The sequence below is a fragment of the Pollicipes pollicipes genome, unplaced genomic scaffold (assembly GCF_011947565.3).
Source record: "Pollicipes pollicipes isolate AB1234 unplaced genomic scaffold, Ppol_2.1 Scaffold_4881;HRSCAF=5763_pilon_pilon_pilon, whole genome shotgun sequence".
Classification (NCBI taxonomy): Eukaryota; Metazoa; Arthropoda; class Thecostraca; order Pollicipedomorpha; family Pollicipedidae; genus Pollicipes; species Pollicipes pollicipes.
Genome location: NW_023596576.1, coordinates 20,107,444 through 20,121,689, shown reverse-complemented (window position 1 = coordinate 20,121,689; position 14,246 = coordinate 20,107,444). Strand labels below are relative to the sequence as shown.

Sequence of the window (14,246 nt, the reverse complement as noted above, 5' to 3'; positions counted from 1 at the left end):
GTGCAGGAGGGCATACGGGGCGTAAATACCTCGCACGCCAGCCGGGGATACATCGCGGCCTTCAATCGCGGGATGAAGCGGGCCAGGAGCGTGACGTCACGACCCCACACCCACCGGCGGCGTGCACGGCGAGCGCCGCCGGCGCGCGGCTCCGAGCGGCGCCGCGACTGTCGAGAGCCGGCGGCGGCGCGCCGCTCCATGGGCCCGGCCGGGGTCGCGGCGACCGCGGCCGCGGCCGGCCGGCCACCGCAGCCGCACGACGCGGCGGTCGGCCGGCGCGCGACCCCCCCGCCGCCGCCGCCGCCGCCGCCGGCCAGGGGCGCCGCGAGGCGGGCGCGGCTCGCGCGGCGGGCACGTTCTCTCGGGTCTCCCGTCGAAGGACCCAGTGGGCCGTCACGCGAAGTACGGGAAAAACCTCAGGATGGCGTGACGGAGTGCACGCCAGCTGTCACAGTATCCCCTGATGCGGGGAAGAAGCCTAATAATGGACTCAGACGTCTCTGTTGTTCAGGATAAAACGTTGAGCTTAATGAGAGACGCGTGAAACCCGCATCATTTTGGTGCATAACAACGCTCGCTACCAAGCTGCAATAAAATGGGTGTCTTCCTCCATTTAGACAGGCCGACACCATGGGACTACTGGGACCACATCACTGGTTTGAAGAAAACAAATTATATATATATATATATATATATATATATATATATATATATATATATATACCTCTGTTTGTCTCTTCATACAGGTTCTGCCGTTTCGGGCCCACCGATAGCTGGCATCAGTTGGCTTAGAATACTCCGAACTAAATAGGTCATGATATATTGCAACAAGGCAAATTGGTTCGTTTTCTTGTTTTTTTTTGACAATTGAGAGCAATGGGATCAGCAGTTACCTACCCCTCTAAGCATCCTAAAGATTCCGGAAGCCGTGGCAGCCTGGCCCTCCACACGGCAGCGCTGTTGGCTGCACGTGTAGAGTAGAGCGCAGACGTAGTTTTGCGGGGCCCTTACCAAGTGAGCCCGGCTCCGCTGGCGAGCGGGCTGCTTCACAAGCTCTTTCGCAGCTGCAGGAACTCTACATTACACTCACTCGAGAGCAGCTGCTGGCAGACAGACTAGCCAATGAGCCACATTGCTAGACCAGCAAACGCGAAAGTTTCCTCCACTGAGCCGAGTCAGACACCATCAGCACCCGCAGACTGGTGTCCGCCCGTTCTCAACCCACCACGTGAACGGTAGCACAGCGTCCATCGCTAGCCAGCACCGTTCGGCTCCGCACGCCGCACGGCCCCACCCCGCACCCTGCCACGCGCCAGAGGACGCCAGCCGAGCCCCACCGTCCGAGGAGACGGACGTCGGCGCCCACCTGTTGATCTGCTTCTGCGTCTCGAAGGCCATGAGCACCTCGCCCTCCTCGCTCGTGTCGCGGTCCTCCATCCGGCGCAGCGGGAGGCTGGCGTTGTTGGCGATCACGGTCCGCAGCTGGATGCATTCCTCGCGCCGCCGCTCCACTTCGTCCTGCGGCATGCACGTAACGCTCGCGTCAGGCGGTGTCGATAAGTGCCGAGACGGGCGCGGAGAGTGGGACGGCGGTAAAGACGCGGTCACAGCAGCGTCGATCAGGCCAGGACAGTGGGACGGCGGTAGCGCCGTCACAGCAGCGTCGATCAGGCCAGAGGAGTGGGACGCTCAGTGATGTGCGACTAGCCTTAAGCTGGTGCTGACCTAATGATTATGAGCGCAGCAACTGCAACGATCACTTCGAACACTGGTGTTCAAAGCAACACACGGATCCCAAATACGACCGGATGTTTCCCACCATTTCAACGCGCTGCTGAGCATCGGTCTATCGTTGGCATTCTCAACAGACGGGCACGGAGCCGGTCAGCGGGGCGGCATCTGTGCTGACCCCAGCCGTCGGCGCGTGTCTCCGTGCGCGGCCGACGCACCTGGATGGCGTGGAACTGCAGCATCAGATCGTTGCCGGGGTCATCGCCGCTGCCCGAGGCTATGCTCTGGCGCAGCTTCTGCAGGTCGGCCTTCTGCTTGGCGTTCTCCATCTCCAGATCCTGCAGCTGAGGGCGGGCCGGGGGGAGGTCACGTGCCAGCGCGCAGCAGCCCGCCGCGCCCGGGCACGGCTGGGGCCGAGCCGGGCGGGGAGGTCACGTGCCCGCGCGCAGCAGCCCACCACGCACGGGCACGGCTGGGGCCGAGCCGGGCGGGGAGGTCACGTGCCCGCGCGCAGCAGCCCACCACGCACGGGCACGGCTGGGGCCGAGCCGGGCGGGGAGGTCACGTGGCAGCGCGCAGCAGCCCGCCGCGCACGGACGTCAGTCACTGACGTGCGTGCGCGGGTCTTTTGGAGCGCTGACGTCACAGACAGCGCAGCTGGCCACCCTGACCAGATGGAAACTACGAACTTCTAAACTGGGATGGCTACACAGATACTTCATCATCCGATGGCGCATACCAATCCCCACAAACGCATTCACCAAATAGACTCAAGCAGGACATAATGGCAAAAACAAGACGACGGCCGGCGCCAGCCAGCTCCGGCTGGTGCGGCCGGCGGCTGGAACCCCACCCACCCGGATCTGGTCATGCGCCTGCTTGTTCTCGCTGTCGGGCGTGGCCTGCTCCAGACGCTCCAGTCGCTTGGCCAGCCGCTCGCGCTCCGTCTCCACCTCCTTCAGCTTCTGCTGCAGCTTCAGCACCAGGTTGACGTCCGGCGAGGCCTGGTGCACACGCGGGCCGTGTCGATCGGGTGGCGCTCGCGCACGGGGGTTACCGAGAGCGGCCGGGGGACGGCGCGCGATGTCCGCCACAACACGGCCGGGAGACGACAGCGTGTGATGTCCGCCACAGCACGGCCGGGGAACAGCGCGTTATGTCTGCCACGGCAGGCATGTCAAGACCAGGCGGGTCGGAAATAAAGATGCAACGGGAGATGCTTATAAGACCAGGCAAAAACGACACTAAGCATCTGCGCGCTCGGGATGAAATGGAAGCATTTGCTTCAAAACATTCAGAGGCGCTGCACTGACGGAGATTGCAAGACCTCATCAGCAACAGTACGTACAGCCTGTGGCCACCCCTAACGAGTCGTTGCCAGCAGACGGAACGCACCTTGCGCTCCGGCACCACAATGGTGCGCTCCAGGTCCGGGTTGCCGTTGTGCTTGCTCCAGTCGATGGCCTCCAGCTTGCGCTCAGGCTGCTCGCTGCTGCGGGACCGCACCGAACCGTAGCCGACGTCCTGCCGGCGGACAGGGGGCGTCGGTCTGGCAGGCCGGCTCTGGGGCTGACGGTGTGTCGGTACACTGTCAATGTCAGCTCGCGGGACAGCGGGCCGGGCCAGCCACTGCCAGCGGGGGACTGACAATGCCACGGAACCGAGAGAGGTGTCAGCTGACACATGTAAGTCCCGGCCACACCGATCCAGTCATGAACACCAGCGTCATGATGGCACCATCGCCACCATTACTACCATGAGTCCGCTACAGTGCTACATTTGGAGGGCATTTGCGCAGGACTTTACCAAACAGCCAAAGCTTTGCTGGGGTCAGTCAAGCAGGGTCATCCTCGACTGGGGATGGGGCTCACGCTGAGCTCGTCGTGCAGGTCGGAGGTGATGCTGGGCAGGTCGGAAGCGTCGTCCCGGGCTGCCTCCGTGGTCGCCTCGCTCGCACCGCTCACGTTGCTCGACGACCTCTGCAACGCGGGCACGGCCGCTCACTGGTCAGTGCGCACGGCGACGACACGCGCCCGACGAAGACGGGAAGGGGCACGAGGGCCGAGGGTTGAGGCTGAGCGCAGGGCAGCGCTGAACGCGGGCCATCAGACTGCGCAGTTTCTCAGTGCGGGACATCAGACTTTAGTCTCAACGCGGGCCATCAGACTGCGCAGTCTCTCAGCGCGGGACATCAGACTGCATAGTATCTCAACAACAATACGTTTACTTATTTATGACAATATACCCACATCAAATACTTCGGGACTCTCAGACTCTGACAACCACCGAACATCCCGCGAGAAGCCAGACTGTGTTGGGAGCGGCATCAATGGAGCAGGTGTTGACTTTGCCAAGGCACGCCGTCGCCACGGGCGTCCGGCGCCCGCGGCGCACCACTGCCGCCGGCGACCGGTGTCCAGCGGCTCACCTGGTGTATCACTGCCGCGGGCGGCCGGTGCCCGCCGGGCTCACCTGGTGTACCACTGCCGCCGGCGGCCCGTGCCCGCCGGGCTCACCTGGTGCGTCTTGCCGCCGCGGGCGCGCTGCAGATCACGCTCCAACGTCTCGTTGCGCTGCTCGAGCCGGGCGTTCTCCTGCACGAGTCGCTGGTACGCGATGCGCTCCTGATCATGCTCGGCGTTCAGCACGCTCTTCTCCAAGTCCACCTTTGTCTTCAGCAGCTCTGAAAGACGGATGAGGAGGGGAGAGGTCAAGCTGGAGCAGCCCGCGACGGATTTCAATGTGCAGGGCTTGTGCATGTCTCTGGAATAAGCACATCGGTTTTTTTCCAGCATAGCAAACGAGAACACTCAACAACAACAAAGCATTGGTGATAAACTTGAGGACACGTATAGGTACGCCTGTCCCTGGACTCGCACCTTTCGACTCCTTCTCTTTTGCCTGCTTCTCCTGTTCGTTTTGCAGAATCTGCTGCCGCAGTTTCTCGTTCTCCTCGTTCAGCCGCTGAATGCGATCCTGACCCTCGCGCTCAATCCGATCCTTCTCGTTCACCAAGTCCACCTGAAGCCGCATACAACGGTAAACTGTCAGCGACGAACATGGCAACTGCGCCAAGCGTCTTAACGGGGACACGCCGCTCCAATTGTACAATGTGCACGTCATGAATCCAACGCCAAACAGGGCAGGACGTCATCTGACGAGAACGAGTGAGTATTTCCCCGCCTGGTCACAGCGCTCCTGCTCCAGCTGCTGCCGGAGATGCTCCAGCTCGGACTCACCTTGTCACAGCGCTCCTGCTCCAGCTGCTGCCGGAGCTGCTCCAGCTCGGCCTCCAGCTCAGCCAGGCGGCCCGCCTGCCGGCGCAGCTCGACCGACTCGGTCTTCAGCTTCTTATGCTCGGCCGCCAGCTGGTCGTACTCGCGCTGGCGCTGCTTCAGGCTCGAGTGTTCCCCCGACTGCCGGACGCCGCAGGTGGCGTAAGGTAACAGCGAGGCACGAGCAGGCGCGCGGCGCCACGGTCCGGACCACGTCCGGCAGCCAGCGTCCCGCCGGAGAGTGAGGCACGAGCAGGCACGTGGCGCCACGGTCCGGACCACGGCCGACAGTCAGCGCCCCGCCGGGGAGTCAGGCACGAGCAGGCGCGTGGCGCCACGGTCCGGACCACGTCCGACAGTCACCGCCCCGCCGGGGATGAGGCACGAGCAGGCGCGCGGCGCCACGGTCCGGAACCCGTCCGGCAGTCAGCGCACCGCCGGGAGTAACGGAAGCAGCAATCACCTTTGAGTTCGCCACAAAGGTACTGAGTGCAGTAATCATGATGGAATTGTGGGTCCAGCTCACATGAACACTTACGTGGTCAACAAGATCTGGTGGACACCAGCCATATTTGCACACGACGCATTTGATATACACTACGGAATGAACATTTGCGTTCACGTGCTCATGTCACCATGTTCAAGAGGCTGTCGAAAAGAAGGATCCGATATCCTACTACAGCTTCGTCTTTTACACAACACCGGGATGACAATCGTCTAGAATTACGATCCCCAAAGCAAAAATCGTCTCAAGCATCGCAGAACAGCCCGTGTCTCTCAGCCCTCTTTTGGCGTCGGTGGCATTTCAGCCGGACCCCGACAGCAGCCGGCGGCCAGCTCCGCCTCACCAGCTCGGTGATACGCTGCTGCAGCGAGATGATCTTGTTCTCCAGGCCCTTGTTGAGCTTCTTTTGGTGGTCGATGGAGCGCGCCTCGATCTTGAGCGCCTTCAGCTGGCGGCGGGCGACCATCCTGCGCACGCACGACTGCAGCAGCACCAGACCGCGCAGCGAGTGGGCGTACCGGCGGCGCGCCAGCAGGCCACGCGCATGGCGCTGGATCGTGATGGCCTACGGGCGGCGGGGAGCGGAGAGCGTCAGGCGGAGAGCGTCAGGCGGAGAGCATCAGGTGGAGGCACGCTTTGCAGGCGGCCGGCCTGGTCGGCACGCACGAGACAAAGCATGCTAGTCGTTCAGTACTGAATCTTTCGGGCGCTTCGCCTTCTACGGTCGTACACCGCTCGTAATGTCGGGACGCATCAGTGCGAAGCAGGATGGACGTTAAGTACACAGGCGCCGGACAACACCGCTCAGCAGAGGGAAAGGCAGACTGCATCGACAAAGACATCACCAGAGCAACACATCTGGGAGACAAAGTTACGACATTTGAGGCCACCTACCGACCGCTTCGCAGCCAAATGACCGGAGTGTCAGCCAGCGCCACGCCCGATGGGCGGCGCCACTCACCGCCCGTTCTCTGCGCATCTGCTGGTACCGCTGCCGGGCCCAGAGGCCGCGGGCGCGCGCCTGCAGGCCCACAGCCAGCCGGCGCAGCCGCTGGTGGCGGCGGCGCGCCAGCAAACCGCGCGTCTGGCTCTGCAGCAGCACGGCCGCACGCGTGCGTCGCATGTGTCGGGTCCGCCTGCCGGCCAGCCGGCACAGGCGTCAGCGGCGCCAGTCGGTGGCGCACGGCGGGCGCGGCGCCAGCGCAGGGCACCGCGCCGTGCCAGCAGTCGCCACACGGCGCACCTGGCGCTGGGCACCGCGACGCCGACATGAGAGCGAGACGCAACACCAGTGAACGGGTCCTGCCGGTGAGCGAGCGGACCCTGTCGCCGACCCAGCGAGGACGACCGCTCGCCAGCGGTTCCACTGACCTGCGCGCCAGGAAGCCGCGCACCCAGCGCTGCAGCGTGCACGTGGCGCCGCGCACCGTGCGGTAGCGCTTGCGCAGCAGCCAGCCGCGCACGTGCTTCTGGATCATGATGCCACAGGCGCGCAGCCGGTCGCCGCGCAGCTTCTCCATGTAGGCCACCTGGCCGGCGCGGAAGAAGATCTTGGTGCGACCGAACTTGAACTTGTCCTCGTCCTGCAACGGCGTCAGCGCTGGTGATAGCGGCGGAGCAGCGCACAGCGACCCCACCTTTGCATGGTGGACATGACAGCGACTTTGAGAGGCGCTGCTTACGGATATAAAAGCATCAGTGGCCCGAATCCGCAAATATAGCAGGTCACATCAGTTTCGTCACAATGACCCAAATTCTTTTCTCCAAATAACCACGATCTTGGACATCCTGTTGCCTGCCAAAACGCAAAAACGCGGGCGTCACACGATAGCTCATTTTCACCAAGGTAATCAACTACCAGCTGTCTACAGTTGTCAGGTACCTTGATGAGATTGGAGAGGATGTTTTCGCAGGTCGCCCTCATGTCATTCCGCTTGATGTCCTTGGTGGTGCAGAGCACGCGATACCGATAGAAGAACTCCTGATACAACCACCTGTCATAGGGCGAGAGCAATTAACAGTCCGATCGAGTCTGCACTTGCCTTCTGTCGGCGCTTTCGACGAACAGGCCAGACACACACACCCCAGGCCAGATACACACACTCCAGGCTGGATACACACATCCCAGGCCGGAAACACACTCCAGACCAGGTACACACCCCAGGCCAGGTACCCACACTCCCGGTCAAATACACTCCCCAGGCCAGATACACACTCCCCAGGCCAGATACACATACCCCAGGCCAGATACACATACCCAGGCTGGGTATCACACATCAGTTCTATGGCGATATTGCCATTGGGAGGCACATAATATCTTGTGAGCGGCTGCTTTGCGACGCCCGGTAGCGTTATTACGCCACGCCACAGATCATACTGATTGGCTGGTGGAAGAAGAGCACCAAAAGCCGTGCGCCGAACTCGCGCCCTCCACATGGTGAGCTTTTCAAACCCTGATAGGCAAGTTAATTAGCAAAATTCTCCTCTCTGGAAGGCATAGAGGGCGATTGCTTTTACCCCCGCGGCAGTTCGTCATCGCCCCGACACCCTTAAACTACAAACAGCTTCCGAACCCCGTCGCCCACGCTGGGCCTCGCCGGCTGCTCGCCTGGAGGGGTAGCCGGCGGCGCTGATGCGGATAGTCTCCAGCACGCCGCACGCGCGCAGCTGCTGCACGGCTCGGTGCGGCTCGAAGCCGAACGCCTCCTTCTGGTCGTTGGGCTTGATGCAGCGCACGTAGTGCGGGGTGGTCGAATTCAGCGTGGTCATCAGCATACTGAGAGAATCCCGGAACTGGGAGCCGACCTGCGACAGGGGCGGGAGAGGTCAGCATGCTGGGGGAGGCCCCACAACGGGAGCCGACCTGCGACTGGGGGCGGGAGAGGTCAGTATGCTGGGAGAGGCCCGAGAACGGCAGCCGACCTGCGACGAGGAGTTTCCGTCAAACAGGAAATCTCCATCAAGTAACAGAATAGAGAGCGTGACCGAACTTGCCCAACGGCCGCCCATGTAAAACGTCACACCGCAGCCAGTGCCTGTGATGGAGCGAGTGCGCGGAGCCCGATGGATTCGATGTCACGCACACGGCCGGCTAGTCTGCCCGCCGGCGCGCACCGGGAGATCTGCCCGCAACTTACCGTCTTCTTGTTCTGAGCTCCAGCCTTGACGGCCGGCGCCTTGGCCGACGTCTTGCCGGTCGGCTTTTCAGCAGCGAAAAGCGCCGATACAACCGAATCCTACGGAAACACGCGCGAATTGTAACACAGGAGTTTCCTCCGACGGCGAAGGTTACACCAACACACTGCTCTGCTCAGACCGGCACACAGGTTCGGCAAACAGCACACTGGTTCAAGCACGGTCCTTATTCCTCTCTTTAACCTCCCGTCATCAAGCGTTTGCTGTTGTATTTCAGCGGGCGGGTCGGCTCGCTCTGTCACCCGAACCTCAGTCAGTGACTCTGCCGCCGCGCCCGGTCGCCGTCCCCCCCTCCCCCTCCCCCCTCTCACCAGTCTGGCCCGCAGAACGCTGATCTGCTCCTCCAGCACGGTGTCCCCCACCCCACCCCTCCTCCCCCCCGTCTCACCAGGCTGGCCCGTAGCACGCTGATCTGCTCCTCCAGCACGGTGTCGCGGTTCTTCTCCAGGAACCCGGCCGACTCGTACTGCACCTTGTCGGCGAAGTGGGCGATCACATACGCCGAGTTGGAGAGCCGCGGCTTCTCGAAGTGGCCCGACTTGGCGCACTTGCTGTACAACTTCTCCACCCACGACTGGTCAGAACCCTTCGGCATCTGGCGACGCGGCAGACCCGTCGTCAGAGGCCGCCGCCGCGTCGGCGGGGCGCAAACGGCCGAAGAAGGGTGCTGCAGCACCGCGACACGTCGGTCGCGGCTGGATATAAGGCAGCCCGCAGCCATCACACTTCACTGGTGTTCTGGAGGCACTCAGACACTCCTACACACCAAAAACTGGTATCGGATTTGCTTCTTTATTACACAGCGCTGCACTGAAAATTCGCAAGCGCTGAAACACGCCCATTTCAGAGTTCCGCTAATACGTAGTTATGCAGGAGCAGTCTTCAAAAATTGTTCATGGGTCAACACCATGCAGCCAAAATGCACTGGCTTACAACCAGACCATGAGTCAAACTGATACCCCCCTCCCACCCCTCCCCCCAGGGGCCGGCCTGTCCCACATTCCGGCGCGAACCCCGACTCGCGTGGCAGACCGCGCCACTAACGCCCGTCTGCTGGCCTACCCTGCACTCCTCGTCCAGCAGGTCCAGGACGCCCAGCCGGGTCTCGATCAGGTCGATACACGGCTGATTGTCGTAAAAGTCGATAAAGGTCCACTCGATCTGCTCTTTAACGTACTCCTCCTGCTCCAGTTTGAACACGTGCTGAAACAGACACACAGTTTAAATAGTCCTTCCTAGTTCGAAAGCGTGAAAAAAGACTTGAAACAGACAGGCCAGGTGACAACATGACAAAATTAAGGCCATGTTGGAATGGGAGCACAAAGCCAGCCTACCCCTCAGCAAAGTTTTCAAAACTATGAACAACTGGTAACACATATCCTACGAGCGCAAAACCGCAAATGCACGAGTCCCACCCCCAAGGCACCCCAGCAACATCACAAAAAGCGTCCCCTGAAGTCGGCGACAGCGGCCGTCACCTGGTTAAACTGCTGCTGTAGCTTCTCGTTGGCGTAGTTGATGCAGAACTGCTCGAAGCTGTTGGTTTCGAATGTCTCGAAGCCGTAGATGTCGAGCACCCCGATGAACCGGTACACCTTCTCGGTGGTCTCCAGACACTGGTTGATGCGCGCCACAATGCAGGCGAACACCTGAGCGTAGATGTGCTTGGCCAGCGCGTCGCGCGACGAGGTGGCCTGTCGGAGGACGGGGTAACGGCCGTCACAGTCCGGCCGCGCGCCGCTCGCCCCACGGCCCACTCAGCTGGCGGCGGCCGGCACTTCGCTTCTGTGAGGGCAGATTCTGCCCGTCGGTAACACGCACAGCTGAAGACTTTTCCCAATTCCCTTCCGTCGAACACAGCTACACACCACCACAGCGGTAGAGCCTTTCACCAAATGACTGGACGGTTAGTTCCCAAACAGTGTAGCCGCCAACATACACGGCCCCCGTGCACTCTCCGGGAGCCGCACCTGGAGACGGCGGTGCTCGCAGGCACACTCTCTGTACGCCCGGGCCGCAGCCCCGAGTCTGTCGTAGTGCGCACAGACCACGCAGGACGACCGGCTCAGCGGCGCATCCACCAGCGGATCGGCTCAGCATATACCAGCGGATCGGGTCAGCATCCACCAGCGGATCAGGTCGCATCCACCATCGGATCGGCTCAGCATATACCAGCGGATCGGCTCAGCATCCACCAGCGGATCGGCTCAGCATCCACCAGCGGATCGGGTCAGCATATACCAGCGGATCGGGTCAGCATTCCCCAGCGGATCGGCCAGCATTCACCAGCGGATCGGCCAGCATTCACCAGCGGATCGGCCGGCATCCACCAGCGGATCGGCCAGAACCCACCAGCGGATCGGGCCAGCTTTCACCGGAGGATCGCGTCAGCATTTACCGGCGGATCGGGCCAGCCCCGCCAGCGCCAGTGCACAGCGCATGGCCTACCACGTACCTCCTTGAGGTTCATGCTCTTCGTAAAGGTCTCCCGCATGGACACGATTTTGCGCTTGCAGAGCCAGTGCCGGATCTGCTCGTGGTCCACGTTCAGAAGACGCGCCACGACCGGAAGGCTCTTGTCACCCTTCTGTGAGCGGCGGAAGGGGCGCGGGTCAGGTAAGGTCAGTTGGCGACGAGAGGCACAGACCGCAGTTCACAGACCCAGCCCACAGACCCGAGCTACATAAGCCGACCGGGAAACGCAGCCAGGTCACTCGCCATACCGTCCACTGCCAGGATCTAACCGCCTGGGGTCGTGAAGGAGATACTAGAGGCGACCTCACCCGCCACGCCATTTACAACCAGTCTCCCCATACCGACATCCCCTCGCAGTGGGTCCTGTCCAGAACGCGCACAGGCGCCCGGCCGCCGCCTCACACTCGACAGACGGCGGGGCCGGGGGACCTACCGAGACCCTGCAGGCCTCCTCGCCCCCGCTCATCTCCTCGCGGAACTCGACGTTGCCCAGGTGGAGGATGGCGGCCAGCGTGCGGAAGAGGGCCGTCTGCGTCCGCCGGTCCAGCGCCAGCAGCGTCAGGGCCTCACGCGTCTGCTCAAAACACTGCGCGTCGTCTACGCCGCTGATGGTGGGCGACTCGCCCTGGTTCAGGTAGAAGAAGCCATCCTGGTGACCTGCCGGAGCGCGGTTCGGGTCCTCGTCAGCACACGGCGGCGGCGCGGAAAGAGACGCGGCCTCGCCCGGGTGGAGCAAGATCAGGTTGGGTTGAGTTGGGTCGGGTCGGGTCGGGTCGAGTCCGCATCAGCACACGGCGGCGGAGCGGAAAGAGACGCGGCCCGGCCCGCGTGGAGCCAGGTCAGGTTGGGCTGGGCCGGATCAGGTCGGGTCTGGTCGGGTCTGATCTGGTCTGGTCTGGTCTGGTCTGGTCTGGTCGGGTCGGGTCGGGTCGGGTCGGGTCGGGTCGGGTCGGGTCGGGTCGGGTCGGGTCGGGTCGGGTCGGGTCGGGTCGGGTCGGGTGGGTCGGGTGGGTCGGGTCGGGTCGGGTCGGGTCGGGTCGGGTCGGGTCGGGTCGGGTCGGGTCCGCATCAGCACGCAGCGACAGCGCGGTCGGAGACGCGGCCCGGCCCGCGTAGAGCCAGGTCAGGTTGGGTTGGGTTAGGTCGGATCAAGTCGGGTCTGGTCGGGTCGGGCCGGGTCCGCATCAGCACGCAGCGACGCAGCGGCGGTGCGGTAAGAGATGCGGCCCGGCCCGGGTGGAGCCAGGCCCCCCAAAGGCTGGAGGTACAGCGGGCTTCACGACCGCCGGCTTCACGTGCGATCCAACCGGCCGCCCGTCGCCGCTGACACCACCGACTCGTCTCAGACCAGCGGCCGACAACGCAGCTCTGTCTCCCTGCCGCCCATCCCCCCGCACCGCACGCCACCTCCCAACGACCTGTCCCCACACCACACTGGACACACTGGCAGCGGCTCGGGCGCCAGACATGAGCCGCACCGCTAGCCCTAGCCAGCCCGGCTGGCCGTGACCGAGATACGCACCGAGCTCCAACTCCTGGAACTCCTCGCGGCCCGACACTGCGCACAGCTGGTAGAAGACGTGGTAATTGCGCTCGTCTTGCGCCTGGAACACAACCCGCGACTTCTCCAGCAAGTACGTTCGCATGTTGGCCGCTAGGATGTTGAAGTTCTTGTTGAAGTCAATCTCGATGAACTTGCCTGCAAGGACAACAAACATCAACAGAGCAATGCTCGCGCTGTCATTACAACATTTCTAAACAACACAACGGGACATAACAACAGTTATACAACTAATGCAAGAGCTTGAAATTCGATTGCATCGACCCCAAATGACGTTATTCGGGCTATCCTATTCCGAGCTTCCTGGCGCTGTTTCAGATGCGAATTAGTCACAGCCAATTTGATACAAACAAATATTCGAAATCCTAACACGAAAACATCACGTCCCACCAAAATAGCCTCCTTCGCGTTCGCGCGTTGCTCTCATCATTTAGAGCGCACGAGAACAGCCGCCCGCGGCGCCAGGGGGCGCCTGCTGACCGACGCGCGAGATGTTGTCGTTGCTCTCATCATTTAGAGCGCACGAGGACAGCCGCCCTCGGCGCCAGGGCGGGAGGGGGGGGGGGGGGCTGCTGACCGAAGCGGGAGCTGTTGTCGTTGCTCTCATCATTTAGAGCGCACGAGGACCGCCGCCCTCGGCGCCAGGGGGCGCCTGCTGACCGAAGCGGGAGCTGTTGTCGTTGCTCTCATCATTTAGAGCGCACGAGGACAGCCGCCCTCGGCGCCAGGGGGGGGGGGGGGAGGGGGAGGGGGGGGGGCGCCTGCTGACCGAAGCGGGAGCTGTTGTCGTTGCGGATGGTCTTGGCGTTGCCGATCGCCTCCATGACGGGGTTGCTGGCCAGCACCTTGCGCTCGATCTGGGTCTCTTCGACGGCCGACCCGCCCACGGTGGCGAAGTAGCGCATGGCGTACTTGGCCGACACCGTCTTGCCGGCGCCCGACTCTCCGGACACGATGATGGCCTGGTTCGTGTTCACCCTGGCCACGGCATGCCCAAGTCACGCCGGGGGAGCAGAGCCGCGGGCAAGGAGAGCAGGCTCGGGCGGCGAGTCAACACCACCGCCAGTGACCGACACGTAGCCCAACAACATGTCATCCGCTCCGGGTGAAAAGAGGCCAAACCGTGTGCATGTAGTATGGCTTCTAGAAACACGTGCGTATGTGTTCAAGCACGTGTTTTTAAGGCGGGAAACATGCTTCTCGAAACCATACGAAACGCATAGAAGTACAATTGCTGCAACGCTAGTTAAAAGGACACCAATACGACAGACAGAAACACTACTGCTGTGTTGTTTATAGCAGGGCATTCATCACGGGACAGGAATGGCAACTTAAAGTCTCTTTATGGTAACAACTCTGTCAAGAATAGCAATGAACAGCAATGGTGTGATTTAAAGCCTACTTGCCGAGGGATAACGTGTTTATGGCGTCATCCATCGTGCAAGGAGCCAACAGAGGTCACTACGCCTTCGCGTGAATACATAATGCTCCCCTGCTCAACACC

At 62.1% G+C, this 14,246-nt stretch overlaps 1 protein-coding gene across 1 annotated transcript in view; it reads right to left on the bottom strand.

Moving 5' to 3' along the window:
- LOC119100098 (unconventional myosin-Vb) overlaps window positions 1-14,246 on the bottom strand; it is a 94,361-nt gene that overhangs the window by 63,691 nt on the left and 16,424 nt on the right. The window contains exons 5-25 of the mRNA XM_037223212.1: window positions 13,512-13,720; window positions 12,704-12,880; window positions 11,615-11,838; window positions 11,162-11,293; window positions 10,185-10,400; window positions 9,769-9,909; window positions 9,095-9,301; window positions 8,649-8,747; window positions 8,120-8,316; window positions 7,394-7,505; window positions 6,883-7,094; window positions 6,473-6,647; window positions 5,855-6,076; window positions 4,971-5,147; window positions 4,611-4,752; window positions 4,248-4,414; window positions 3,603-3,710; window positions 3,127-3,255; window positions 2,589-2,735; window positions 1,950-2,075; window positions 1,367-1,518 (exon numbers count right to left, since the gene is read on the bottom strand). Of these exons, the coding sequence (XP_037079107.1) occupies window positions 1,367-1,518; window positions 1,950-2,075; window positions 2,589-2,735; window positions 3,127-3,255; window positions 3,603-3,710; window positions 4,248-4,414; window positions 4,611-4,752; window positions 4,971-5,147; window positions 5,855-6,076; window positions 6,473-6,647; window positions 6,883-7,094; window positions 7,394-7,505; window positions 8,120-8,316; window positions 8,649-8,747; window positions 9,095-9,301; window positions 9,769-9,909; window positions 10,185-10,400; window positions 11,162-11,293; window positions 11,615-11,838; window positions 12,704-12,880; window positions 13,512-13,720 (3,471 nt within the window). The remainder of the gene's footprint in view (window positions 1-1,366; window positions 1,519-1,949; window positions 2,076-2,588; window positions 2,736-3,126; window positions 3,256-3,602; window positions 3,711-4,247; window positions 4,415-4,610; window positions 4,753-4,970; window positions 5,148-5,854; window positions 6,077-6,472; window positions 6,648-6,882; window positions 7,095-7,393; window positions 7,506-8,119; window positions 8,317-8,648; window positions 8,748-9,094; window positions 9,302-9,768; window positions 9,910-10,184; window positions 10,401-11,161; window positions 11,294-11,614; window positions 11,839-12,703; window positions 12,881-13,511; window positions 13,721-14,246) is intronic.